This window comes from Xenopus laevis, chromosome 6L, assembly GCF_017654675.1.
Source record: "Xenopus laevis strain J_2021 chromosome 6L, Xenopus_laevis_v10.1, whole genome shotgun sequence".
Lineage (NCBI taxonomy): Eukaryota > Metazoa > Chordata > Amphibia > Anura > Pipidae > Xenopus > Xenopus laevis.
Window position 1 is genome coordinate 161605535 of NC_054381.1, and position 23736 is coordinate 161629270.

Sequence of the window (23736 nt, forward strand, 5' to 3'; positions counted from 1 at the left end):
GGGAGCAGAACTTCCAGAGGATGAGGAAGGAGAGGAGGGAGTTGGATTTGGATTGGGGGGAGGAGAATGAAGCAGAAGATGGAGGAGAGAGAATAATGAGAGAGTTGAGGGGAAGGAGGAGAGAAGATTCCCCAGGGGAGAGTGAGGATGAGGATGAGGAGGGGGAAGGAGCAGAAAGGCGGAACCCAAACACTGGGCTGCACTGATTCTCATGTACTGAGATACACAGACCTCACTGTATCCTACTGATACACACACAGTGATACACACACATTAGTACAGACAAACACAGTGATACAGTGACACACTCATTGGCTGACCCTGAATATGTGACAGTTGCTGCTGACACTGAAGAGAAGGGGATGAGGATGGAGTCTGTGAGTAGAGTTTAGGCTCCTCTTGTTCTGATATCAGAAGATCGGGCCCCTGGTTCTGTGGCCCCTGCGTGTAGCAGCTGGATATCGGGCCCCTGGGCAGTGAGAAGATGTTTGCGTTTTACTCACTGCTGGTTTATATCATCTGCACCTTCCTCAGGCGCCAGCAGCCCCCGGCCGGGGACATTCAGCACCAGGGACAGGTCAGTCTGATCATCAGGAATGGGGGGTGAATATTGGGCTGATGCAGCACTCATGGGGTTAATGTCTTCTGCACCCAACAGGGTGAAGTTACAGCACAATGGTATCTGTGGGGTTAATTGTCAGAATGCTGGTATTGTGAGTCACACACTGGCACTCACAGGGTTAATCTGCAGTGCCCTGGCACCCACACAAATAGTCTGCAGTCTCCTGGCACCCACACAGTTAATAGGAGGCACATTATGCACCAGGATACCGAGGCTCCTGACTGGGCACTTACATATGACTGGGGTTAATAGTGCTGGGGGGTCCCATGGGCACAGGGGTCTCATTACCTGCCCTGCCGGGTGCTGGCACTTTCCTGACTGTCGGCTCATACCAGAGACTGACAGTTATTGGAGTCTCTACAGAAGGACAATGGTCTGTTGGTGCCCCTTTCTTTATGGCACATTCTGAGCACCCCAAATGCCAGTCATGGGGGGGCCCCACCAGTGCTGGGAGAGCAGAAGAGCAAATGCTGAGAGATGATTGGCTGTGACTGGGGGGGGGGCTGCAGTCTCGCTGCTGGTGTTACTGCAAAGCAAAGATCTATTTGTTGGGAGACAAAATGGGGTTCCGCAAATCACTGACTCTGGATCCAGAATATGAAATCCAAATTGTAGTGGCACATACATAGTTAATTGTCCTCTGGCAACCTCAGGGTTAACAGCCTTTGCATTGCCTGTGACGTGTTGTCTGAGCAATGCATTGTGGGAGCAGAGAAGGAATATGATCCCTTATCTATTTATTGACCAGCGGGGGGGGGGGGGGGTATTGCCTAACCCTGTCCTTGGGCCTTTATCAATCACCGGCTCCTGACAGATGCTGGGAGTTGTAGTTCAGTTGTAGCTTCTTTCTAGGCATCCAGCATTGCATGATGGGACAGGTTAATAACCAATTGCTGCACCCCCCCCCCCATCACAAGCAGCGAATTCATCCCATAGCCAGAAGTGGGTTTGGTTTCCATAGAAACTGAACAATTTGTTAAAATTTCAGCATCTCAGCAAGAAAAGGAGCCTTGGACTTTATTTTACCCTTGACATGCTGGACAACACTGAGTACCCCTCATATCATATCTCTCTCTCTCTCTCTCTCTCTCTCTCTCTCTCTCTCTCTCTCTCTCTCTCTCTTTCTATCTGTCTCTCTCTGTCTCTCTCTGTCTCTATCCATCAGTCTGTCTGTCTGTCTCTCTATCTGTCTGTGTGTCTCTGTCTGTCTGTCTGTCTGTCTCTCTCTGTCTCTATCTGTCTCTCTCTGTCTCTATCCATCAGTCTGTCTGTCTGTCTGTCTGTCTCTCTATCTGTCTGTGTGTCTGTCTGTCTGTCTCTCTCTCTCTCTCTCTCACTCACTCACTCACTCACTTTCTCTATCCATCTGTCTGTCTCTCTCTCTCTCTCTCTCACTCACTCACTCACTCACTTTCTCTATCCATCTGTCTGTGTCTCTCTCTCTCTCTCTCTCTCTATCCATTTGTCTCTCTCTCTCTCTCTCTCTCTCTCTCTCTCTCTCTCTCTCTCTCTCTATCTGTTTGACTGTCCCTATTTATCCATCTGTCTGTCTGTCTGTCTGTCTATCTGCTAGATACTGACATGACAATTTCTGCACTTGCTCAGGAGTTAGAGACATAAATCCGATTGTTCCCCAGGTCACATCACATTATAGAGGCAAATGGGTCTTTTCTCCAAATCTCACCCAAACTGGGTCACTGTTTTGTGCGCCTCAAGAAGGGTCGGTCCCACAATTACACAGCAGCTGTTACACCCCAATATAAATTATACACATAGCCCCCCAACCCTGCCACTTAACCCTCTATTCACTTTGTGACTTATATTAAAGGGGCACTGACACCATTACCAAATAGAAGCAACACATGCACGGCATGCTGGGAATAACATGGCAGCAAATTGCTCCCAAGTGGGAATATCATCTCAGTGTCCCTTTATATATAATGAATGGAATCTCCCTGCCAACAGCAGAGCAGACGTATCACACGCATGCAAATAAACATATGGTTGAGCTCTCACATGTACCCAATGGGGAATTAACCCTGCGAATGACACAAGGACTTCCCCAGAGAAGGGAGGAGAGGAGATTTCGGAATCAGTACAGACATTAGAGTCAGTCTAGGAATATTTTATTAAAGGAAAATATTCAGTGTTATGAACTAATAAGACTGGATGAGAGGAGTAATTATGTAATTATAATGTTAATTTAGGCTGAAAAACGACACCAGTCCATTGACTGCACCGTATCTCCTGCATCTCCCACACATATTATATAGTTACATAGTTACATAGTTATATAGTTACATAGTTACATAGTTATATAGTTACATAGTTACATAGTTATATAGTTAAATTGGGTTGAAAAAAAACAAAGTCCATCCAGTCCAACCCCTCCAAATAAAAACCCAGCCCCATACACACACCCCTCCCTACTGTCACATAAATTCTATATACCCATATCTATACTAACTATAGAGTTTAGTATCACAATAGCCTTTGTATTATGTCTGTCCAAAAAATCATCCAAGTCCCTCTTATAGTCATTAACTGAATCATCACCCGGCAGTGCATTCCCCAACCTCACTGTCCTCACTGTGATGAACCCCCTACTCTGTTCCTTTAAATGAAACTTCTTTTCCTCTAGTCTGAAGGGGAGGCCTCTGGTACGTGATTCTCTTTATGGGTAAAAAGGTCCCCTGCTATTTGTCTATAATGTCCTCTAATGTACTTGTAAAGTCTAATCATGTCCCCTCACAAGCGCCTTTTTTCCCCCAGAGAAAACAACCCCAACCTTGTCAGTCTCCCCTCATAATTTAACTCTTCCCTCCCTCTAACCAGTTTAGTTGCACTTAGTCTCTGCACTCTCTCCAGCTCATTTATATCCCTCTTAAGGACTGGAGTCCAAAACTGCCCCCATACTCCAGATGAGGCCTCACCAGGGACCTATAAAGAGACACAATTATGTTTTCATCCCTTGAGTTAATGCCCTTTTTTATACAAGAACTTTATTTGCTTTAGTAGCCACAGAATGACACTGCCCAGAATTAGACAACTTGTTATCTACAAAGACCCCAAGATCCTTCTCATTTAAGGAAACTCCCAACACACTGCTATTTAGTGTAGAACTTGCATTTATATTATTTTTGCCAAAGTGCATAACCTGCATTTATCAACATTGAACCTCATTTTCCAGTTTGCTGCCCAGTTTTCCAGTTTAGACAAATCACTGTGCAAAGTGGCAGCATCCTGCATGGAACCTATAGTTCTGCACAATTTAGTATCATCTGCACAAATAGAAACAGTACTTTCAATGGCCACCTCCAGGTCATTAATAAACAAGTTGAAAAGCAAGGGACCTAGTACAGAGCCCTGCGGTACTCCACTAACAACACTGGTCCAATTAGAAAATGTTCCATTTCCCACCACTCTTTGTAGTCTATCTTTTAGCCAGTTCTCTATCCAGGTACAAATACTATGTTCCAGGCCAACATTCCTTCATTTAAGCAGTAACCTTCTGTGTGGCACTGTATCAAATCATGTAAATGTAAATCACATCCACTGCCATCCCAGAATCGAGGTCCCTGCTCACCTTCTCTTAAACATAAATTAAGTTAGTCTGACAAGATCTATTACACATAAAACCATGCTGGCACACACTCATAGTATTATGATTTGCTACGAAGTCCAGTATTTTATCTTTTATTAACTCTTCAAAACAGTAACGTAACTAAGGACCACCCAGCGTCTGGAGGGCCCCAAGAGGGTACGGACCCAGGTGCAATCACACCTTCTGCACGCCGGTAGCTATGCCCCTGATTCGCAAAAGCTTTCCTACCACTGACATCCTACAACTGGTCTATAGATTTGAGGCTGAGAACAGGTCCCTTTATAAATAGTGGCACCACATTAGCAATTCACTAGTCTCTCTGCAACATGCCAGACCTGAAAAATTAATTTAAGAGGTTTGGCAATCAGAGGGCTAAGCTTGCTAAGTACCCTGGGATGAATAGGCTACAAAAATCCAATCAGAGGTGGGGGGGGGTCTGGGAGTCTGTACTTGTACCTTACTGGCCAGAAGCAAGGGACTACAGGCTGGGAAACACAGTTATAAAGAGTCACTGTCTCCTTCTTACTCTACTCCCCCTCTTGTCTTACTGTCTCCATCTTGTCCGACTGTCTCTATATTGTCCTACTGTCTCCATCTTGCCTAATGTCATCATCCTGTGCTACTTTCTTCATCTTACCCTACTGTCTCCATATTGTCCTACTGTCTCCACCCTGCCATACTGTCTCCACCGTGCCCTAATGTCTTCATCTTGTCCTACTGTCTCCACTTTGTCCTACTGTCTCCATCTTCTCCTACTGTATCCATCTTGTCCTACTGTCTTTATCTTGTCCTACTGTCTCCACCTTGCCCTACTGTCTTCATCTTGTCCTACTATCTCCACTTTGTCCTACTGTCTCCATCTTGTCCTACTGTCTCCACTTTGTCCTACTGTCTCCATCTTGTCCTACTGTCTTCATCTTGTCCTACTGTCTTCATCTTGTCCTACTGCCTCCACCTTGCGCTACTGTCTTCATCTTGTCCTACTGTCTCCATCTTGCCCCATTGTCTCCAACTTGCCTCACTGTCTCCAACTTGCTCCAATGTCTCAATCCTGTTCTTCTGTCTCCATTTACACTATTTCCATTTACACTTATATCTCCATCTTGTCTTATTGTCTCAGTCTTACCCCACTGTCTGTTGTCCCGAGGCCTGGACTAGTATTCTGTGTACTTGCCCCCAATATATGTAAATTCTCTTCTACAGACTGCAGTTGGCTCCCCATTTTTTTCATCATAAATAGGTATACTATCTGTTTGATGCATTTTTAAGCTTTTTGCTCTCCAGATGTTGCTGAACTAGAAATCCTGTAACTATAATGGTAGTTAAGCAGGAGCTGGAGAGCTGCAGGGTGAAGGTGAATGATTTCTTGGTGCCAGTGGGCTACTAATATCAGGACTGGGTTACAGTGCAGCAAATTTCCTGCTGAATGTACCACGAGAGATTTTTTAGGAGACAAATTTTTAATATGAGCGACTCTTCCTCCTCTCGCCCTGCGGGGAAACAAATCTGCTTTAATCAAGTCCCTGTATTGCCAATTAAGCCTTTGCCATAAGCTGAAGTGATGGCTACTGCCCCAATCAATGGCCTGACTTTGTGACCTTATCACCAGACTCTGCGGCCGCAGGCAAAAATCTTTTATCCTTGTTATTGTCACACAGAGAACATGTCAGTGTGAGTTACATGAGCTCCTGTAGTCACTAGATCTGGGGCAGAACAGGGGTGAATCTTTATATCTTCTGGGTGTCCCAAGAGGAACTGTAGAACATAGACTCTGTTACATTGTTTCAGAGTCAGAACCAGCAATGCAGAGACTATAAATTAAATTTACAAAAAACTTTAAAACTATTGCCTGCTGAGGGATTAAAGGCAACTTTCATACAAACCTGGGGGGGGGGGGCAAATTGAAGCACTGCATTTTGGGCTCAGGTTTTCTATCTTTGTTTCTCATTCAGCACCCGGATGACAGCACAGGGAATAACAAAAAGAAACAGTCCATTAAGGCCACACATACAGATCTCTGCCGTGATCTTGATGACCTGGAGAGTAAGTGATGCCATCTGATATATCAGACTTTTTTGTTTGGGGCCACTGGGTCCATAGGTAAAGTGTTGGGTAATCCTGCAGGGCATTTTCTCTTGATAGAATAGGTCAATAGAGAGTAAGCTCTTGTGACCAATTAACTATTTTCCTTTAGTACAAAGGTTGTATATCATAGTGAGGGCCACAACTAGCAGTAGGCAGAAAGACCCGAGCAACAGGGGGGTTCTGCCTTGGGTTCTAATAGTATTTGGCACAGCTCTGTTCATGGTTTCTTCTCAATGTTACACAGAGAATTCAAATTCCCTTTATTAGCTTTGTCGCCATTCTTTGTACTGTCTCCTGTTCTATGATGTCATTTTAATACTAGAAACTAATGCTGTACTACACCGTCTAGTGGTTGCAATGGGTACTGAGTATGTTACGATAGGTAATGGTGGTGCTCTGTTGGCATGCAGGCAGCTCTGACAGTGATGGGGTCTCTAATTCTGAGACTGAGGAGGATGATGATCCAGAAAGGAGATGCCTCTTACTGCAAGACATCAGCTCCCCTCTAACTGAGTTCTTAGCCTTCAAGCAGGAAGCAGCCATGGGGAGAACTTCTACTGGAGCCGAAGCATCTGGCAAGGTAAGGAGAAACAGATAGGGAGGTGGGTGGGGAGTGTGAGTGCGACTATATACTGCATGTATGACTATACTTTTTTATCACTCATCCACCTCTATGACCCACAAGCACCTATACATGGCTCTCTCCATCCCTAACAATGATATAGTCTCTCACCCTCCATGCAATGTCCTCACATTATTGGCAACACCTCCCAGTCAAGGCAGAACTACTTCCAGCAGGTCCAGAAGGTAATGGGGCAGGTAATTGAAGGATACATTAATACATTTTTTTATGTCTTATTGTCCCATTCAGCCACCATCCCCGCTCCTTGTGGTAATGTCACACCTCATCACTTTCTTGGAACACTACTCCCAAATGCAGCGGCTCCAGGGGAAGGCACAAGAGTACAGGAACCAACTGAGGCAGGAGGAAAGGAGGCGCAGAAAGCAGCTACGAACCCTGCGTGGGGCCTACAGACAACGCATGAGAGACAAGCTGAGTCTAATTGGGAGCCTGGAGATAGTGATTAATGAACAACAGGGCCTCTTGGAGAGGCTGCAGAGTGGTGAGTATTATTGACCTTTATTCATCTTCTAGAAAATTTACAGGAGAATATAATCTGGTCAGAAATGGCATTAACTCTGCTAGACCAGATGTGGGTGTCTTGATAGAAAAGCGTTTTTGGAGAGTATTGGGAGAATACCTAATCATGACAAGTTTAGGAATGGTCTTTACTTCTGTAGTTGTTCACTCTTTCCCTAGGGGGTCTGTACGAGATGCTGCTCCACAGGATCCAGGTTGAGTTGTAGGCATGAATGATTTATTTAACAGGGACTCTTGTATAAGAAAAAGAAGAGCAATTGTCTTCCACTAACCTCTCTATAGAGGAAAACATTAATTTCTTGGATTTCGGCTCTACAGGCGCTGTCAGCCAAGTGCTCACTGTGTTCCCTCCATCCCCTGTGGGGGTACACAAACTAGTGGAGTCTATCAGTGACATGCAAGGGGAGAGGGCCCAACTGAGAGAAGAGATTGGAGGACTGAAGCAGGACATCGAAGAGAAGGAGAGGGAGAAAGAGAACCTTTCCTGCACACTCCAACAACAGGTTAGTCTTTCTAAAAGAAAGATCCTGGTCTAGGAGAGGACATAACAAGAACCTTCATGCAAGGTTTTAGGTATTATAGGATATTTAACATTGACAAGTTTAAGCAGGAGTCTGCAAGTTCAAGTTCAGGAGTCCGTAAGTTCAAGTTCAAGTTCAGGAGTCCGTAAGTTCAAGTTCAAGAGTCCGTAAGTTCAAGTTCAGGAGTCCGTATCTTTAAGTTCAGGGGTCCGTAAGTTCACCTTCAGGAGTCCTTCTTGTTCTTTCCTTTGGCCATTGCTGGTGTCATCACTGGTGATGAATGAACAACTGAAAATGTTATCTGGCCCACTTCTTTGTGACCCAACAGAACCCATCCTGGATATTGATACTTTCTGTTATTTCTTCCCTGCTAAGTAGTATAAAGTAACCCCTTTGGAATTTAAGGGCTGTAAAATAATTATAAATAGAGATGGAACTTAATCACCGGCACAGTATGAATCTTGCAATATGAAAACAAATTGTGCTCCATCTGTACTTGTGTCTTTTTATATTGAAGCTTGTTGCTGGTCTATGAGAAGAGAACAAGTTTTATAGGAAGTGGCACATTTCACACTTTCAGGCTGTTTCTCGGCTCCTGTTGCTGAATATAGATGAATTGTTCTAATTCAGGGTATGAGAGGCAATAATTTGCAGTGTTTCTGCAATGAAGTCATTAGAGAACCTACGTAAATCCAGGGAACATTAAGATGCTGAGATGACATATGGTTACAGTCTCTGGATTAAACGCGCTTCATGTTCTTGACCCCATGTACCAAATACAAAAAATACTCATCCAGTGACCATTCATTTGAATATACATAACCAATTAATTTCAGCCTTCTTTTTCTCTTGTCTATTCCCCAGTTCAAGGGGTTCCACAGAATAATTAATATTCAAGACCAGCCACCAAACCCTTGCACAAAAGAACTACTTGTGTTTGTCTAACCAAATCATCAGGCTCCTCAGAAGCACTAGAAGATATGTCCACCATGCAAAAGTTTAATGGGAGAGCAAACCCAGAAGAATTAGACCAAGCCATAGAAAGTCACAGCATTAGAATATGTTCTTACATCCATGCAACAATAGTGGCTCATTTACCATACATGCCAATACATATTATTTCTGTCTCTACCACTGACAGATAGACGAGTTGAAAGGAGGGATTCAGCAGAGAGAAGAAGAACTGTCCCAGCTCAGAATGGAAATGGTGAGTCTTTGATTCAGGAACGTTGAGCAAATGCAAACTCATAGCCTGGTCTTTGTGCTGCTTCAATAGCTATTAAGCTAGATATGTATGTTGCCAGAATTATTCCAAAGTGATATTATAACATGCTCTACATAATATATATTTATTTTACTATCATATGCACTATTGCTTTTAATACCTAATGTATTGGCTGAGGTTTCTAATTTATCAGGGAGTCACTGACTCTGAGAAGCGAATCCAGAACCTGTCTGTGGAAAATGAAAATCTGAAACAGAATCTGAGCGTAACCCAAGGGCTCCTGGAGAGGATGGCGACTGTCACCGCACAGCCCCCTGCTCATTTAATTAAGGTATTAAATCTCTCTGCTTTCAGTACTCCCTAGTTCTGCTTCTATTGATCTTATCCTGTTTAATTGCTAATCAGTACTAATAACATCCTTTAGATATAAGGCTGTCTTTAGTGGATGTGTCTGGGAAGGGTTGTCAGCAAGACAAACCTCAAGGGGCTACATTTATTGTATAACAGAATGAATGTAAACTCCTAGCTGACAGCAATCAGGGTGGGCAACACTTTTCTTACTCTCTCCATCTTGCCCTACTGTTTCCATCTTGACATGTATTCTCCAACTTGCCTTACTCTGTTCAGGTGGACATCTGTAGCTGGTCTACAGGTTAAGTTATCAGCCGTTGATGTGGGATCTCATGCTAGAGACCCTGGTTCGATTCCCTGTGGCAACTCCTTGTGACCCTGGACAAGTCACTTAATCTACTGGAGTCCTGGCTACGTAGAGCACCTATAATGGCTGCCTTGTTTGCTGTAACAGCACTTTGAGTCCCATGGGCGAAAATCACTATATAAATGATTCTCTTTCCCCTTTAGATAGATATGTGTACGTTACTCACTTGGAATACAACAACGGTGTTGTAGGTGTGTGGAGCTGATGATCAGCTACTGATGGAGAGTAGATGTCAGGGACCTAGAACTTTATATTGCTCTCACTTGTAACCACATTTCTAGACTCAGGACCAGTTCAGTTTAATATTAACTAGGATGACCTAAGAAGAAGGTCTCACTGAATTCTGACAACCGCTGTAACAATGATCTGAACAAATGGAGGGTCCAAATAGAAATAGTTATGGAGCTCATAGGCTTATACATATCAACATGTTGATTGGATTCTATGGATTTCTGTTTGTAGAAAATAATGGGCAGGTGTCTATGAAGGTTTCCATTCATCCAGGCCATGATATCCAATATTAGTTGTCTTGAGATTGGGATTTTCCTCAACTCTTTCATACCCTTAACTCTACATCTAGTAATAGTGTCTTTTCAGAAACCCCAAACTTCATGTGTTCTGTTAGGGTTTGTTAAATATATAAAACAGTGTATTTATCTTGTACCCCAAATGCAATCATGTTTTGAGGGTGTAATCATTCTCCGATGAAATGATATGTAACGGTTGTATTTCCCTTACAGGAGAACGAAGACTTGCGCAATAAGGTGCAACACTTGGAGAGCTCCCTCCAGCAGAAGGTGGAGCAGTTGGTGCTCACAAAAGGGCAGGTGGACACCCTGCGCTGGTGTAAGGAGGAGGAGATACGGCATATGGATGAGAAAATCCAGGGACTGCAGCTTTCCTTGGAAAATGAAAGAAAGAAACCTCCACATGTAGAGGTAATAAAAACCAGACCACAAAAAGCTAATGGTACAGGGATAGAGATGAGGTTGTGAGTAACTGTAGGTGCAGGGAAAATGAAAGAGGCTGTAGGTACTAGGGTTAAGGAGAGGCTGTGAGTAGCTGTAGACAAATGAGAAAGGGAGAGGCTGTGAGCACAGAAGATAGAGGAGACAAAAAGAGACTGCTTGGGGGTCCAGTTCATCCCATGTAGCTGGGTTGAGGTCAAGGATCTCTGCAGCCCAGTCAAGATCTTCCACTACCATCCCAGCAAACCCATTCTCTACTGACCTGGCTTTGTGCTTGCTGACATGCTGAAATAGAAAACAACTTTCCCCAAACTGTTTTACAATGTAGAAAGCACAGAACTGAATGTCATTGAATGCAGTAGATGTGCCCTCTAGCCCAAACCATGCAAACGGGCTTAGACCATTATTCATTCTCTACCATTATGCATTCAGGCATGTAATGTTCTCCTGGCATTTGCCAAACCCAGACTATATGGTCAGAGTGCCAGATGATGAGATGCCATCATGATAATGAATTAGCTAAAATCTGACTAGGACTGCTTTAAAGTGCTTAGTGCTATTATCACGTGCTTGACTCCCAATCAATCCCGTGCCAACACACAATTAATATATAATGTCTCAATTGATTCTATATATGCTTTAAATTAAGTGCTGGTGCTATAAATAAAAATCTCAAAGTGAGTTCATGGTATTAAAAATGTATAAATAAAGCGTCAGCAATTCATGAGTAAAAGGATGGAAACAGAAAATAGTTCAGAGGTGGAGTTGTCCCATAGATACTAGCTACAATTTTTCTAAGCCCTGGGACACCACACGTAGGAGAAAGGCAGGACACTGAGGACTGTGGTCTCATATACTACATTTAACTGGCTTCTGAAAGAGAACTGACAGCTATAAAACCAACAAATCCTCAGTGCCTTAGAGTAAAATGAGAATTAAGAGATGAATGCCGCGCTCATAGCGCTACGATTCTGTTAAATTGAAAGTTAAGTTGATCCGAGAATCAATTAAAAAAGAGAAGGAGAAAGATTTCCAATAATTAAAATTGGTTTTAAACTTGAAGGCTTGCCGACGCTCATTTCGTATACGCTTTATCAAGGCAAAATGAGATGCCATCATCACTCCAAAGGACACATTTTCCCAACTCCAGAGCCCAATAGTGATGGCCTTTACACTAGTCCAGCCAATGCTTGACATTGATCATTGTAATTTTAGGCCTGACCATTCCCTAAGACTCCCAAGCACAATTGCTCACAATTTGGAGACAGTTTATAACTCAGCTGTGAGGGTTCCAACTTGTAATTTTAGACATATTTTTCTGATACTTTTGGCCATATAGTGACGAGGGGGAGGAGATTGTGAGTAGCTGTAGATACAGGGGTAGGGAATACAGGTGGGTAGTAGATGTTGGTTCAGACAATAATTTTTTATTGTTTTGTTTTTCTTGTTACTGGGTTTGGGTGAAATTCTTCTTCCACCATTGGGTCATCTGTGATTTCTTTTCTCATTCTCTTCTTCAGTATGTGACAAAGACACTGGAGATTGAGTCTCCTACCATGCTGCGCTCCTTGATGGAGGCTGAGGAAAGAAACCGTGTGCTCTCCAGTCAAATTTCTTGCCAGGGAGAGAAGTGCCAAAAACTGGAAGATCGTCTCAAAGAATCAGAAGATCTGAGCACTAACCTCAGGGTTAAGGTATCAAGTATACATAGAAATAGTCACTTGGGTAATCTAAAGGGTGAGTTACTCATTGTGGAGAAGTGCAAGAAATATAGGAGGGCAGAGTGAATGGAAGCCGAGTTGACATCAGTGTAGTCTGCTCTGTTGCAGCAGTGAGTGTCAACCATATTGATCCATAAAGTTGGTATTTTGAGGACTGACACTAAAGATCAGAGCTCCCAGAATGGATGTAGGGCAGTTGTGTATTAGAGACTGAAGTAAAAGAACTGAAAGTCACAGAGAACCAATTTAACTCCCACTCTCTGTAGATTTCATCTTACGAAACAGAGATTGAAAAGCTCAAGCATGAACTGATGGAGGAGATTCACCATCTTGAATCAAAGAAGGAAGAGGCCATCAAAGAAGCATCGGAATGTTCTGAGCAACATCTTGACCACCTGAGGGAACAGCTGGCAGGTAAATAACGTCACTTACTAGATGTTACTGAGTAACCCATATCAACTCAAATTTGACTCCAAAGGGGCAACTTTTCACTTCTATAGCCAACATAAGTCGTGGTTCTTGCATTATGATATGGAAAAGGCACTTCTAAAAGATGAAATAGATGTTTGAGGGGTCATTATGGTAGGGACTTACACAAAGACAGGACTTTTTTGGACACTGGATCACATATCAGCCCATGCAAAGAACTTCAGCTCACTGTGAGACTGCCATCTGGTCAACTTTTGAAGGCCTATAATTGGCCTGAGAAGTTTTTATATCAACATATTGTCATGGTAATTTTAATCTGTTTAAAGAAATGAATCTTCAGCTTTAATCTATGAATTTTATCTGTGGGTTGAACAATACATTTGGCAAAACCCAAAGTAGCTGAAGGTGATCCACAATTAATAAATGCAGTAGCAGATAGTCGTAAAATGTAAAAAGTATTTATTAGGACATGTATAGCCTAATGCCTAATGTGGATCTCCTTCATCTACTTTGAGTTTTTTCAATTTTTGGACTGGGGGCTTTTTGTGATGAGACCACATGGTGACAACATTTTGGTAAACTGTACATGTATACTTATTCCATAGAAGCAGACATACATGCCATCCATGTTTATTTAAAGGGATACTGTCATGGGAAAATGTGTTTTTTTCAAAACACATCAGTTAATAGTGCTGCTCCAGCAGAATTCGGCACTGAAATCCATTTCTCAAAAGAGCAAACAGATTTTTTTTATATTTAATTTTGAAATCTGAAATGGGGCTAGACATATTGTCAGTTTCCCAGCTGCCTCAAGTCATCTGACTTGTGCTCTGATAAACTCCATTCACTCTTTACTGCTGTACTGCAAGTTGGAGGGATATCACCCCCTCCCTTTCGCCCCCCAGCAGCCGAACAACAGAACAATGGGAAGGTAACCAGATAACAGCTCCCTAACACAAGATAACAGCTGCCTGGTAGATCTAAGAACAACACTCAATAGTAAAATCCAGGTCCCACTGAGACACATTCAGTTACATTGAGTAGGAGAAACAACAGCCTGCCAGAAAGCAGTTCCATCCTAAAGTGCTGGCTCTTTCTGAAATCACATGACCAGGCAAAATTACCCAAGATGCACCTACACACCAATATTACAACTAAATACACTTGCTGGTTCAGGAATGACATTTTATATTGTACAGTGAATTATTTGCAGTGTAAACAGTGTCATTTAGAAATAAAAACTACACCATAAAAGACAGAATCCCTTTAACTTGAAAAATACATTTTCTATACTGGCAGAGACTTCTTTTGCTTCATTGTTTGTTAATTTATAGTTTGCTTTCAAATATCTAGTCCACCGTCACAGACCAAACTTCACCTCACTAGGCATAATACTAATATTTTATTTGTATGGACAAAAATGGCAGCTGAACTCGTCATTTCAGGGGTACAGAGCCGATTGGCCTCCTTACAGCCCGTTCTGAAGAATATGAAGACAAACTACAACAGCCTGAGAAGCCAAGTCAAGAACTTCTCTCAGTTTTATGAAATTTCCATCAGGGAAGCCAAAAAGCAGGTATCATCAGATACGAGTGGAACTAGAGAAGTCCAGAAATGCATTACAAATACATTGTGAGTAGAGGCTGGGAATGGTCTTGGACAAACCAATGTAGATATAATTCATGGCAGATATGGAGGCTGGGTAGATAGGCTTGGGAAGACAGAGAACATACATGGCAGCAGTTATGGTGAGTTGGGATGGAAGTGATAATGTGGTGCTACACAAATGCATGATGATTGGATGGAACCTTGTTTTGCTAACTAAGCTGACAGTAGGGCAAATCCCTTAAATTGTCTATTGGGGAAGAAAAAAAAACAGAAAAGATTGGGATCACTTTGTTATGGTTCTGTTTCCTGCAGATCTGTAGTGCAATCACAGAGGTGTCAGATTCCAATAAAGACCTTTTGGCCAAATATCAGAGAGAGGTGCAACTCCGCAAGAAATACCACAATCAACTGGTGGAGCTAAAGGGTAAGTACATTGCTGCTGGAACATGGGCCTTAAGATCTCTTACCTTAAGATGAGAAAAACACTTGTTAGGTTGTGGCATTAACACTTTACTGGCGTGCAAATAGATTTTCCATTAGGCTTGTTTATCTGTCATCAGGATGGAATAATACAGACCCTTGTGGGTGTTTTTGGGACTGGTAGTATAGAAGTTTTTGGTGATCAGATCAACTAAAGATATCAAGGACGAGGAGCATAAAGAGGTTTTTGTTAGGCCCACTAACGTGTAGTCACAATAATTTATATATATTACCAAATTACAAATTGGCCCCTTGAACCAATGCTTCCTAAACTGTGGGTAAATGGGGGGCACAGAGCACTGGCTAGAGAGGCCTGGCCTGAACGCAATTTAGGGCAAGATTTGTAAAGTACATATATTGTACCAATTCGATTCTTAAGGAAGCCCAGTCTGAGGGTCAGTTGGGGTGAGATTCCCAGTGCCAAAAAGCAGTGTCTTAATATGTCTGTAACCTTGTCATGGACTAAATAGGCTAAAGGGGGAGGGGCTGTTTAAATGTTGAACCTGTAACAGGGCTAAAATTAAAGGTTCAGAAATCTCTCTTCTCTTCTTCTATGTAGAATAATAAAAATGTAAGCGATACACAGTCCATCTTGTGGGGCACAAGGACTGTTGAGCCAGAGAAATCCTGTGACCCTCTCTCTTTTGTCTATGCTAAATGTTGGTTGTGAGGATACAATAAAATATTGTTGGGTCACCAGTGACTCCTTAATATTAGTTTTGACCAGATGCCCAAATAGAGGTAAATATATTTTTGTTTGTTTACCAGTTGGGCAGTCACTTTTAAGTCCCCACCGGGTATAGTCTTGAGGGACTGATATTTGTTTGTCTTTCTCACATGTGCCTTGTGCCCAACAGGGAACATCCGTGTCCTGTGCAGGGTGAGGCCCCACGGGCAGAATAATGACGAGGAAGGGTCCATCTCCTCTCCCATAACCATCAATATGAATGATGATACCAGGCTCTCCGTGTTTTATAAAGGGAAAGAAAAAGACTTTGAACTGGATAAAGTCTTCCTTCCTCAGTCCAAACAGGAGGAGGCAAGTGGCTTGTGATGTCGAGACAAAGCATTTGGCACTTTATTTTGTCTGCTTTCTCTTCACTCATCTACAGATGGAGCTGGTTTAATGGCACTTTCTTTCTACTCAGTGGCATTCCTCCTCTCTCTAATGTTGCACATAGATACATGTCACTTTTAAACTCCAAAATACTGATTACCAAGGTTTTGTTTATTACAGAGAATGGGGTGGGGGTACAAGTAAGTTAAGATGGTAAGGTATATCATGAAACAAGTTTAAGTGGAGTTTAAAGAGTGGACAAAATAGTGTGATGAGCAAAGGAATGGAGAAACTTCTGTTGAGTAGTCTAGTGGAACTAATAGATGATGATAAGAGAAGTCGAATGTGGTGTAACAAGGGGTTGTGGGAGGTTGAGTAAGGAACATGGCTCGGGGAATCTTTTATTTAGATTGAATTTGCTTTGGGAAATTTTATTTTATTTATTTTAATAACCTGCATAACTCAAGGAGGCCGAGATGAACAAAACTGACTGGAAGTTGAAGAAAATTGGGGTGGAGCAAGATGGGGCAACTGAATATCCTTCTCCTTAATTGTCTTTAGCATTACAATATATATAAACATAATAAAACATAATCCAAGATTTGTCTGTTTATTTCGTTTTAATAGGTTTTCCAGGAGATTGAGCCAATGGTCATGTCCTGCATCAATGGCTACAATGTTTGTATCTTTGCCTATGGGCAGACTGGCTCTGGGAAGACTTACACAATGGAGGTAAGATTCCCTCCTCCCCAATTATGGTCTGACACATAGATTTTTAATCGGCCTTGTTTTCCCCTTATCATTTGTTTTCATCAGCTATTTTAGTGTTAAAGGGCCCTTCATCTTAGGAAAAGATGCTTTTACACTCAAGTTTAAGGGGGCTATTTACTAAAATTCTAATTAATCTCAGATTTTTATGAAAACAAAGTCAACCAAACTTCCTTCTATGAATTGAACTCATTTATCAATAATGTTTCTCAAAAAATGGCAAAATGTTGCGACAAAATCAAGTGTCAATTTGTATTGTATGATTGATGCTCTGAGAACTCGACTTTATCGAATTGTCACTGCATATTGATTTTTTTTTTGGATTATCGGACGAAAAATCCCAATTTTTTCAGATTATCTAGCGCAAATCACGATGTCAAAAAACTACTTCAGGGACAACTGCCATTGACTTCTACATGACCTTGACAGGTTTGAGATGGGTGAATTTTGAGATTCAGATTGTTAGCAGCTTTGGCGTATAATAAATCTCTAAAAATTCAAGTTTCTTTTTCCACAAAAATCTTTAGTTTTCCCCCTAGAAACCTCAACTAGAAAAAAATGAGGTTTAATAAATGGGCCCCTAAGTGTATCTGTTGCTCTTAGATTGGAAGATCTCCAGGAACTCATTGGAAGATCTCCAGGAACTCATATAAAAATGATTTACCCATGACTGCAGCTGCTGTAAAATGTGCTGGATCAAGATTATCCAGTAGGTTGTCATTGAGGAATCATGATTATACTCAATAGTAAGAATCCAGTGGACTATACTGTAACCTGGAATAATCTAGTTAATAGAAAGTTAATAGGAAGGCTAGAGCAAGTGTTTGTGGAAATCTAGGAAGAGGTACAAAGTGAATGTGATTCTTCATGTAGAGTCCTGATATGAATACTATAAACAAGGCTAATTACATCAATAAAATAAATTAAAGTCAATAATATCCTGTAATGAAACCGATCACACAGCGGCTATCTTACAACAGGTTCTCTTTTTGTTTCAGGGAACCACAGAAAATCCAGGCATTAACCAGCGAGCCATGCAGGCCCTGTACAAGGAAATGGAGGCCCGGAAAGGCTTGTGGCACTACACCGTGAGCCTCAGCATGGTGGAGATTTATAATGAGGTGATCAGGTGAGAGTCATTGCAAAGCCAAATTCATCTCAAATGCTGAGCTTTTATTGGCCTCTACCAAGCTGTACAACAAGGGTTTATGGCCTATGGGGTAAAAGTATGTGGGACAATGAACTAGACTATCTTTAATGATGTTTGGTGAGGCCCAGGATAAAAGAGATGTTTTTGAGGGCTGTTTTTTACATAAAGTAAGAGTGTCATACCTATAATCTAATAGGTGTTGCTGACCTACAACAACCTTCACCCTTCACCTGCCTGTAGGTGCTGGTTGGTGTGAAGTGTTTCCAGCATCATTTTGCTCTACTGCCACTACTTTGGTCTTCTATATATTCTACGTCTAACCCACCAACTTCACTTCTAGACTTCCAGTCTCTGAGACCCTGGATTGATACAGACTAGAATACACTGTTGCATGGGAGGGCAAATAGAAAGTTATAGTGCTGTACAAGGCATGATTAGGTGACACAGGATTGGATAGTGTTACACTAAGAAGAAAAAACACCAATGTCTCTCTCATGCAGGGATCTACTTTCCAAAGATCCACAAGAGAAGCTGGACATCAAGCTAAACCCAGATGGAAGTGGTCAGCTTCATGTGCCTGGTCTGACCAGTACAGAAGTCAACAGCTTCCGGCACATCAAGAAGGTATACGGCTACATCCATACCTCCTCTTGGATGTGAATTTGTAGATCATCGTATCATGTAATTAGATGAGGAACATCTAGAGTTCTCTTAGCAACAATTGCCCTCCAGGTGATCAGCCAAACATATAAAGTATGCAGGAGTATAGTCAACTAAACTGCACTTTTCTAAGCTCTGATGAGATTAGAACATGAAAAATTATTAAATATTAGTTTAGTCTATTGTGCACTGATCGTGGAAGTTGGCTCTGCTCACAAAGTTAAAATGGTCCTTTAATCAGATCTGGAACTATTAGGATAACTCATGTATTAGGAGGATGTGCTTGTATGCAAGATATTTGCTTTTCTATGTGAGATGCTGATGTCCTGCACTCATGATGTCTCCTTGGTTCTCCTTGGACTTTTTATTGTAATATTATTTCAAATAACCAGCTGCTGACCCTTGGTAAGAAGAACAGAGCCACGTTCTGCACAAACATGAATGAGAGAAGCTCGCGCTCCCACGCATTACTGACTATTAACGTCAGCGGAAAAGACCTCACCACTGGCACCGTGACCACAGGTAGTGTTTTGTTTAAGGTAGAACAGAGGTGATGGCACTATGGGGCACATTTACCAAAGAGTGAATTTAGCTTTTGTAACAGTCTGCCACAGTGAAATTCATTCACGCTCTATTTATTTCTATGGGGGTTTGTAAAGACCTGTTCATCAATGTATGAAACTGAAAATATAGTAAATATACCCCTCTATACCTTGTGATGCCATAAGCCACCATGTCTGATTTCAGCCATTCTAGGATGGACTCTTCCATAGGTCCCATAATGGGGCATAACCACTTTCCCTATGGTTCCTCGTCTTACAGGGAAACTGAACTTGGTGGACTTGGCTGGTTCTGAGCGTGTGTGTAAGTCTGGAGCAGAGGGAGAGAGGCTGAAGGAGGCACAGAATATCAACAAGTCCCTTTTGGCTCTAGGGGAGGTGATCCAGGCACTGCGAGCCAAACAAGGGCATATACCCTTCAGGAACTCCAAGCTCACCTACCTGCTGCAGGACTCCCTGGGCAAGGGCAACAAGACAGTGATGATGGTGCAGGTACCAAGAGTTGGATCAATAGTGACGGGCAAAGTAGTGGGAGAGAAGTTAAAACAGCATGTGAAGACCTATAAGGCTGGTGCATGCTGGGAAGAATCTAGAAGCTGAGATTTAACCCTTACACTGTCACTAATGTACATTTTGTGTCTGGCTCCCAAAGTTGGCCATATGGGCTCCATACAGTACATTACATGCAGGAATGAAATCCTTTACAGATGCATGCTGGGAGGAAGAAACTGGGACCCAATAGCACCCAAACAGTATATGCACAATAGCTTGGGGACAATTTGAACAGATACATGATAAAGGGGCTAGTGCCATGCAATTCCATTTACAGAAGACAATAATGGTAGAAATATCTACATTCAGGTGCATGATGGGAGGGGTACGGAAGAAAACTGGGGCTAACAAAAAAAAAAAATCTGATGATTTATGACTTTTAAAACTCAAAATCATTACTTGTAATCTCATAATTTTTACTTTTAATCTCATAATTATAACTTTAAAAAGTCAAAATTGTGATTTTTAATCTCATAATGTTAAAAGTCAGAATTTTGACTTTTTAAAGTCATAATTATGAGTTTAAAAATCATAATTATGAGATTAAAAATCATAATTTCGATGTATTAAAGTCATAATTATGAGATTAAAAAATAATAATTTTGATTTATTAAAGTCATAATTATGATATTAAAATCATAATTTTGATTTATTAAAGTCATTATTATGAGTTTAAATGTCATAATTATGAGATAAAAAATCATAATATTGATTTATTAAAGTCATAATTATGAGATTAAAAATCATAATTTCGATATATTAAAGTCATAATTATGAGATTAAAACATCATAATTTTGATTTAGTAAAGTCATAATTATGAGATTAAAACATCATAATTTTAATTTATTAAAGTAATAATTTTGAGTTTAAAAGTCATAATTATGAGATTAAAAATCGTAATTCTGATTTATTAAAGTCATAATTATGAGATTAAAAATCATAATCTCGATTTATTAGTCATAATTATTAGATTAAAAATCATAATTTCGATTTATTAAAGTCATTATTATGAGTTTAAAAGTCACAATTTCGATATATTAAAGTCATAATTATGAGATTAAAAAATCATAATTTTGATTTATTAAAGTTTTAATTATGAGATTAAAAAAACATATTTTTGATTAATTAGTCATAATTATGAGTTTTAAAGTCATAATTATTAGATTAAAAATCATAACTTTGATTTATTAAAGTCATTGTTATGAGTTTAAAAGTCACAATTTCGATTTATTAAAGTCATAATTATGAGATTAAAAATCATAATTTCTATATATTAAAGTCATAATTATAAGATTGAAAAATCATAATTTTGATGTATTAAAATCATAATTATGAGATTAAAATCGTGATTTCTATTTATTAGTCAGAATTATGAGTTTAAAAGTCATAATTATGAGATTAAAAATCATAATTTTGATTTATTAGTCATAATTATGAGTTTAAAATTCATAATTATGAGATAAAAAATCTTAATTCTGATTTATTAAAGTCATAATTATGAGATTAAAAATCATAATCTCGATTTATTAAAGTCATAATTATTAGATTAAAAATCATAACCTCAATTTATTAAAGTCAGAATTATGAGTTTAAAATCATAATTTCGATTTATTAGTCATAATTATGAGTTTATAAGTCATAATTATGAGATTAAAATCATAATTTAGATTTATCAGTCATAATCATGAGTTTAAAAATCATAATTATGAGTTTAAAAATCATAATTATGAGATTAAAAATCATAATTCTGATTTATTAAAGTCATAATTGTGAGATTAAAAATCATAATCTCGATTTATTAAAGTCATAATCATGAGATTAAAAATCATAATTTCAATTTATTAAAGTCATAATTATGAGATTTAGGGGCAAATTTACTTATGGTCAATATCGAGGGTTAATTAACCCTCGATATTCGACTGCTGAATGGAAATCTTTCGACTTTGAATATTGAAGTCGAAGGATTTACCACAATTAGTTCGAATCGTTAGATTCGAAGGATTTTAATCCATCGATCAAACGGTTTTTCTTCGACCCAACTGGTCGAACTAGGGGTCGAAGTTTTTTTTTAAAGAGACAGTACTTCGACTATCGAATGGTCGAATAGTCAAACTATTTTTAGTTTGAATCGTTCGATTCGAAGTCGAAGGTCGAAGTAGCCCCTTTGATGGTCGAAGTAGCCAAAAAAAAACATTCGAAATTCAAAGTTTTTCTTATTCTATTCCTTCACTCAAACTAAGTAAATGGGCCCCTGTAAGTCATAATTATGAGTTTTAAAAGTCATAAATCATCAGATTTTTTTTTTGCTGGCCCCAGTGCTCTTCAGTAGAGGAGTGGCTATAAGGAGGTCCATTCTAGGTGGAAAAGCTCAATAAAACATGTGGAATGATTGACAGGAATTCCTGTTTCTCCCGCAGGTATCACCATTGGAAGGGAACGTTGGTGAGACTGTATGTTCACTAAAGTTCGCCCAGAGGGTGTGCAAGGTGGAGCTTGGCCCAGCATCACGGCGGATAGACTCCGGGGCCATCAAGGCCGACATGTAGCCAAGTCGTGGCATTGAGAGCCCAGCATTGCATTGACCTCCTGCTGGGGCCCCGTACTACAGATACTCAACTGGCATTGCTACTGTTCAACTGACACTTTACAAAACCTTCCAAAAACTGTATTTTAAAGCCAAACTAGCCTGAATATATATATATATATAGTACAGTATTAACGCCTTAAATGCCAATACATGCTTAAGAGAACTGCATGGCATCAGCATTTACAGTGCCATTTACACCGGAGACGCAACTGGAGGAATGTACCAACACAAACAGGGCAGGCAGCTTCATTAAAGGGCTTCTTCACCTTTAAATTAACTTTTAGCATGACATAGACATTTATATTCCGAAACAATTGGAAGTTTTAGTTTAGTTTTGCAGTCATTTATCTTTTTGTTCGGCAGCTCTCCAGTTTGGAATGTCAGCAGCCACCTGGTTGCTAGGGTCTTGTTTCCCTTAGTAACCAGGCAGTGGTTTTTAAGAAGAAACTGGGATGAGAACAGGAGATAAGAAAAACATTTAAATGGTCAGATCAATTTTTGGCTGCCAAACAAATAATTGAAAAATGTGCAAAATAAACGATGAAGACCAAATGCAAAGTTGCTAGGGATAGGACATTCTATAACATGTTAATTTAAAGTTGAACCACCCCTTTAAATCCCATGCTGAGAGCACAGGAGAGAAGCAGCTTCTTGTTAACCATTTCAGTGCTGTGAAAGCGTGGTGCTATAATAACCCTTTGGGTGCTGGGTGCATGCAATAAATAACCCTTTGCGTCCCGGTTCTCTCCTGGACAGGTTAAGAGAGGCTTTCGAGAGCTATTTGTGCCACGGAGCATGGAGGCCGTACCAGTCATGGCGACATCAACTGTTTGACCTTTAAAAAGCCAGAAGCCCAACGTAAAGCCAACTGCCTGTCTGAAGAACCTGGTTGAGGCTCATGGTGCCAACACCTTTCCCATTTGTCCCTTCATTTACTAAGCAGAACTTTATGGTATTGGGAGGCGCAGATGTGGCCAGTAGGAATCCAGATTGTTCCGTGATACTACAGCTTGTGTACAGTGACTGTGTGTTTGTACAAGACTTTACACTAGAACCTGAGACTAATGTCCATTGTGTGTCCGGCATCACAGTTGGCCACGGGGGCTCCATAGAGTAGGACCCAATCTGCCCCAACCCCTGTGTTCTTCTTATGTTCCCCCCTATAGGGAGCCCCTCATTCTAGGCGTCCCTTGTATTTGATACTGAATAGCTTTCCTTAGCAAAAACTGCATTCAATAAAACTGTGCCGTAATTCTGT

The 23736-nt window shown here is 40.7% G+C and overlaps 1 protein-coding gene across 1 annotated transcript; it reads left to right on the forward strand.

Annotated features, from left to right (window-relative positions):
- Positions 1-106: 106 nt before the first annotated feature.
- LOC108719466 (kinesin-like protein KIFC3) lies at positions 107-23736 on the forward strand. The gene is made up of 19 exons (XM_018268320.2): positions 107-577; positions 6179-6269; positions 6722-6891; positions 7183-7435; positions 7792-7976; positions 9136-9201; positions 9413-9550; positions 10678-10875; positions 12426-12599; positions 12893-13040; positions 14501-14631; positions 14976-15087; positions 16001-16182; positions 16828-16932; positions 17967-18097; positions 18619-18742; positions 19171-19300; positions 19601-19830; positions 22309-23736. Exons 1-19 carry the CDS (start codon positions 485-487, stop codon positions 22435-22437), a joined length of 2790 nt encoding a protein of 929 aa, XP_018123809.1. The 5' UTR covers positions 107-484; the 3' UTR covers positions 22438-23736.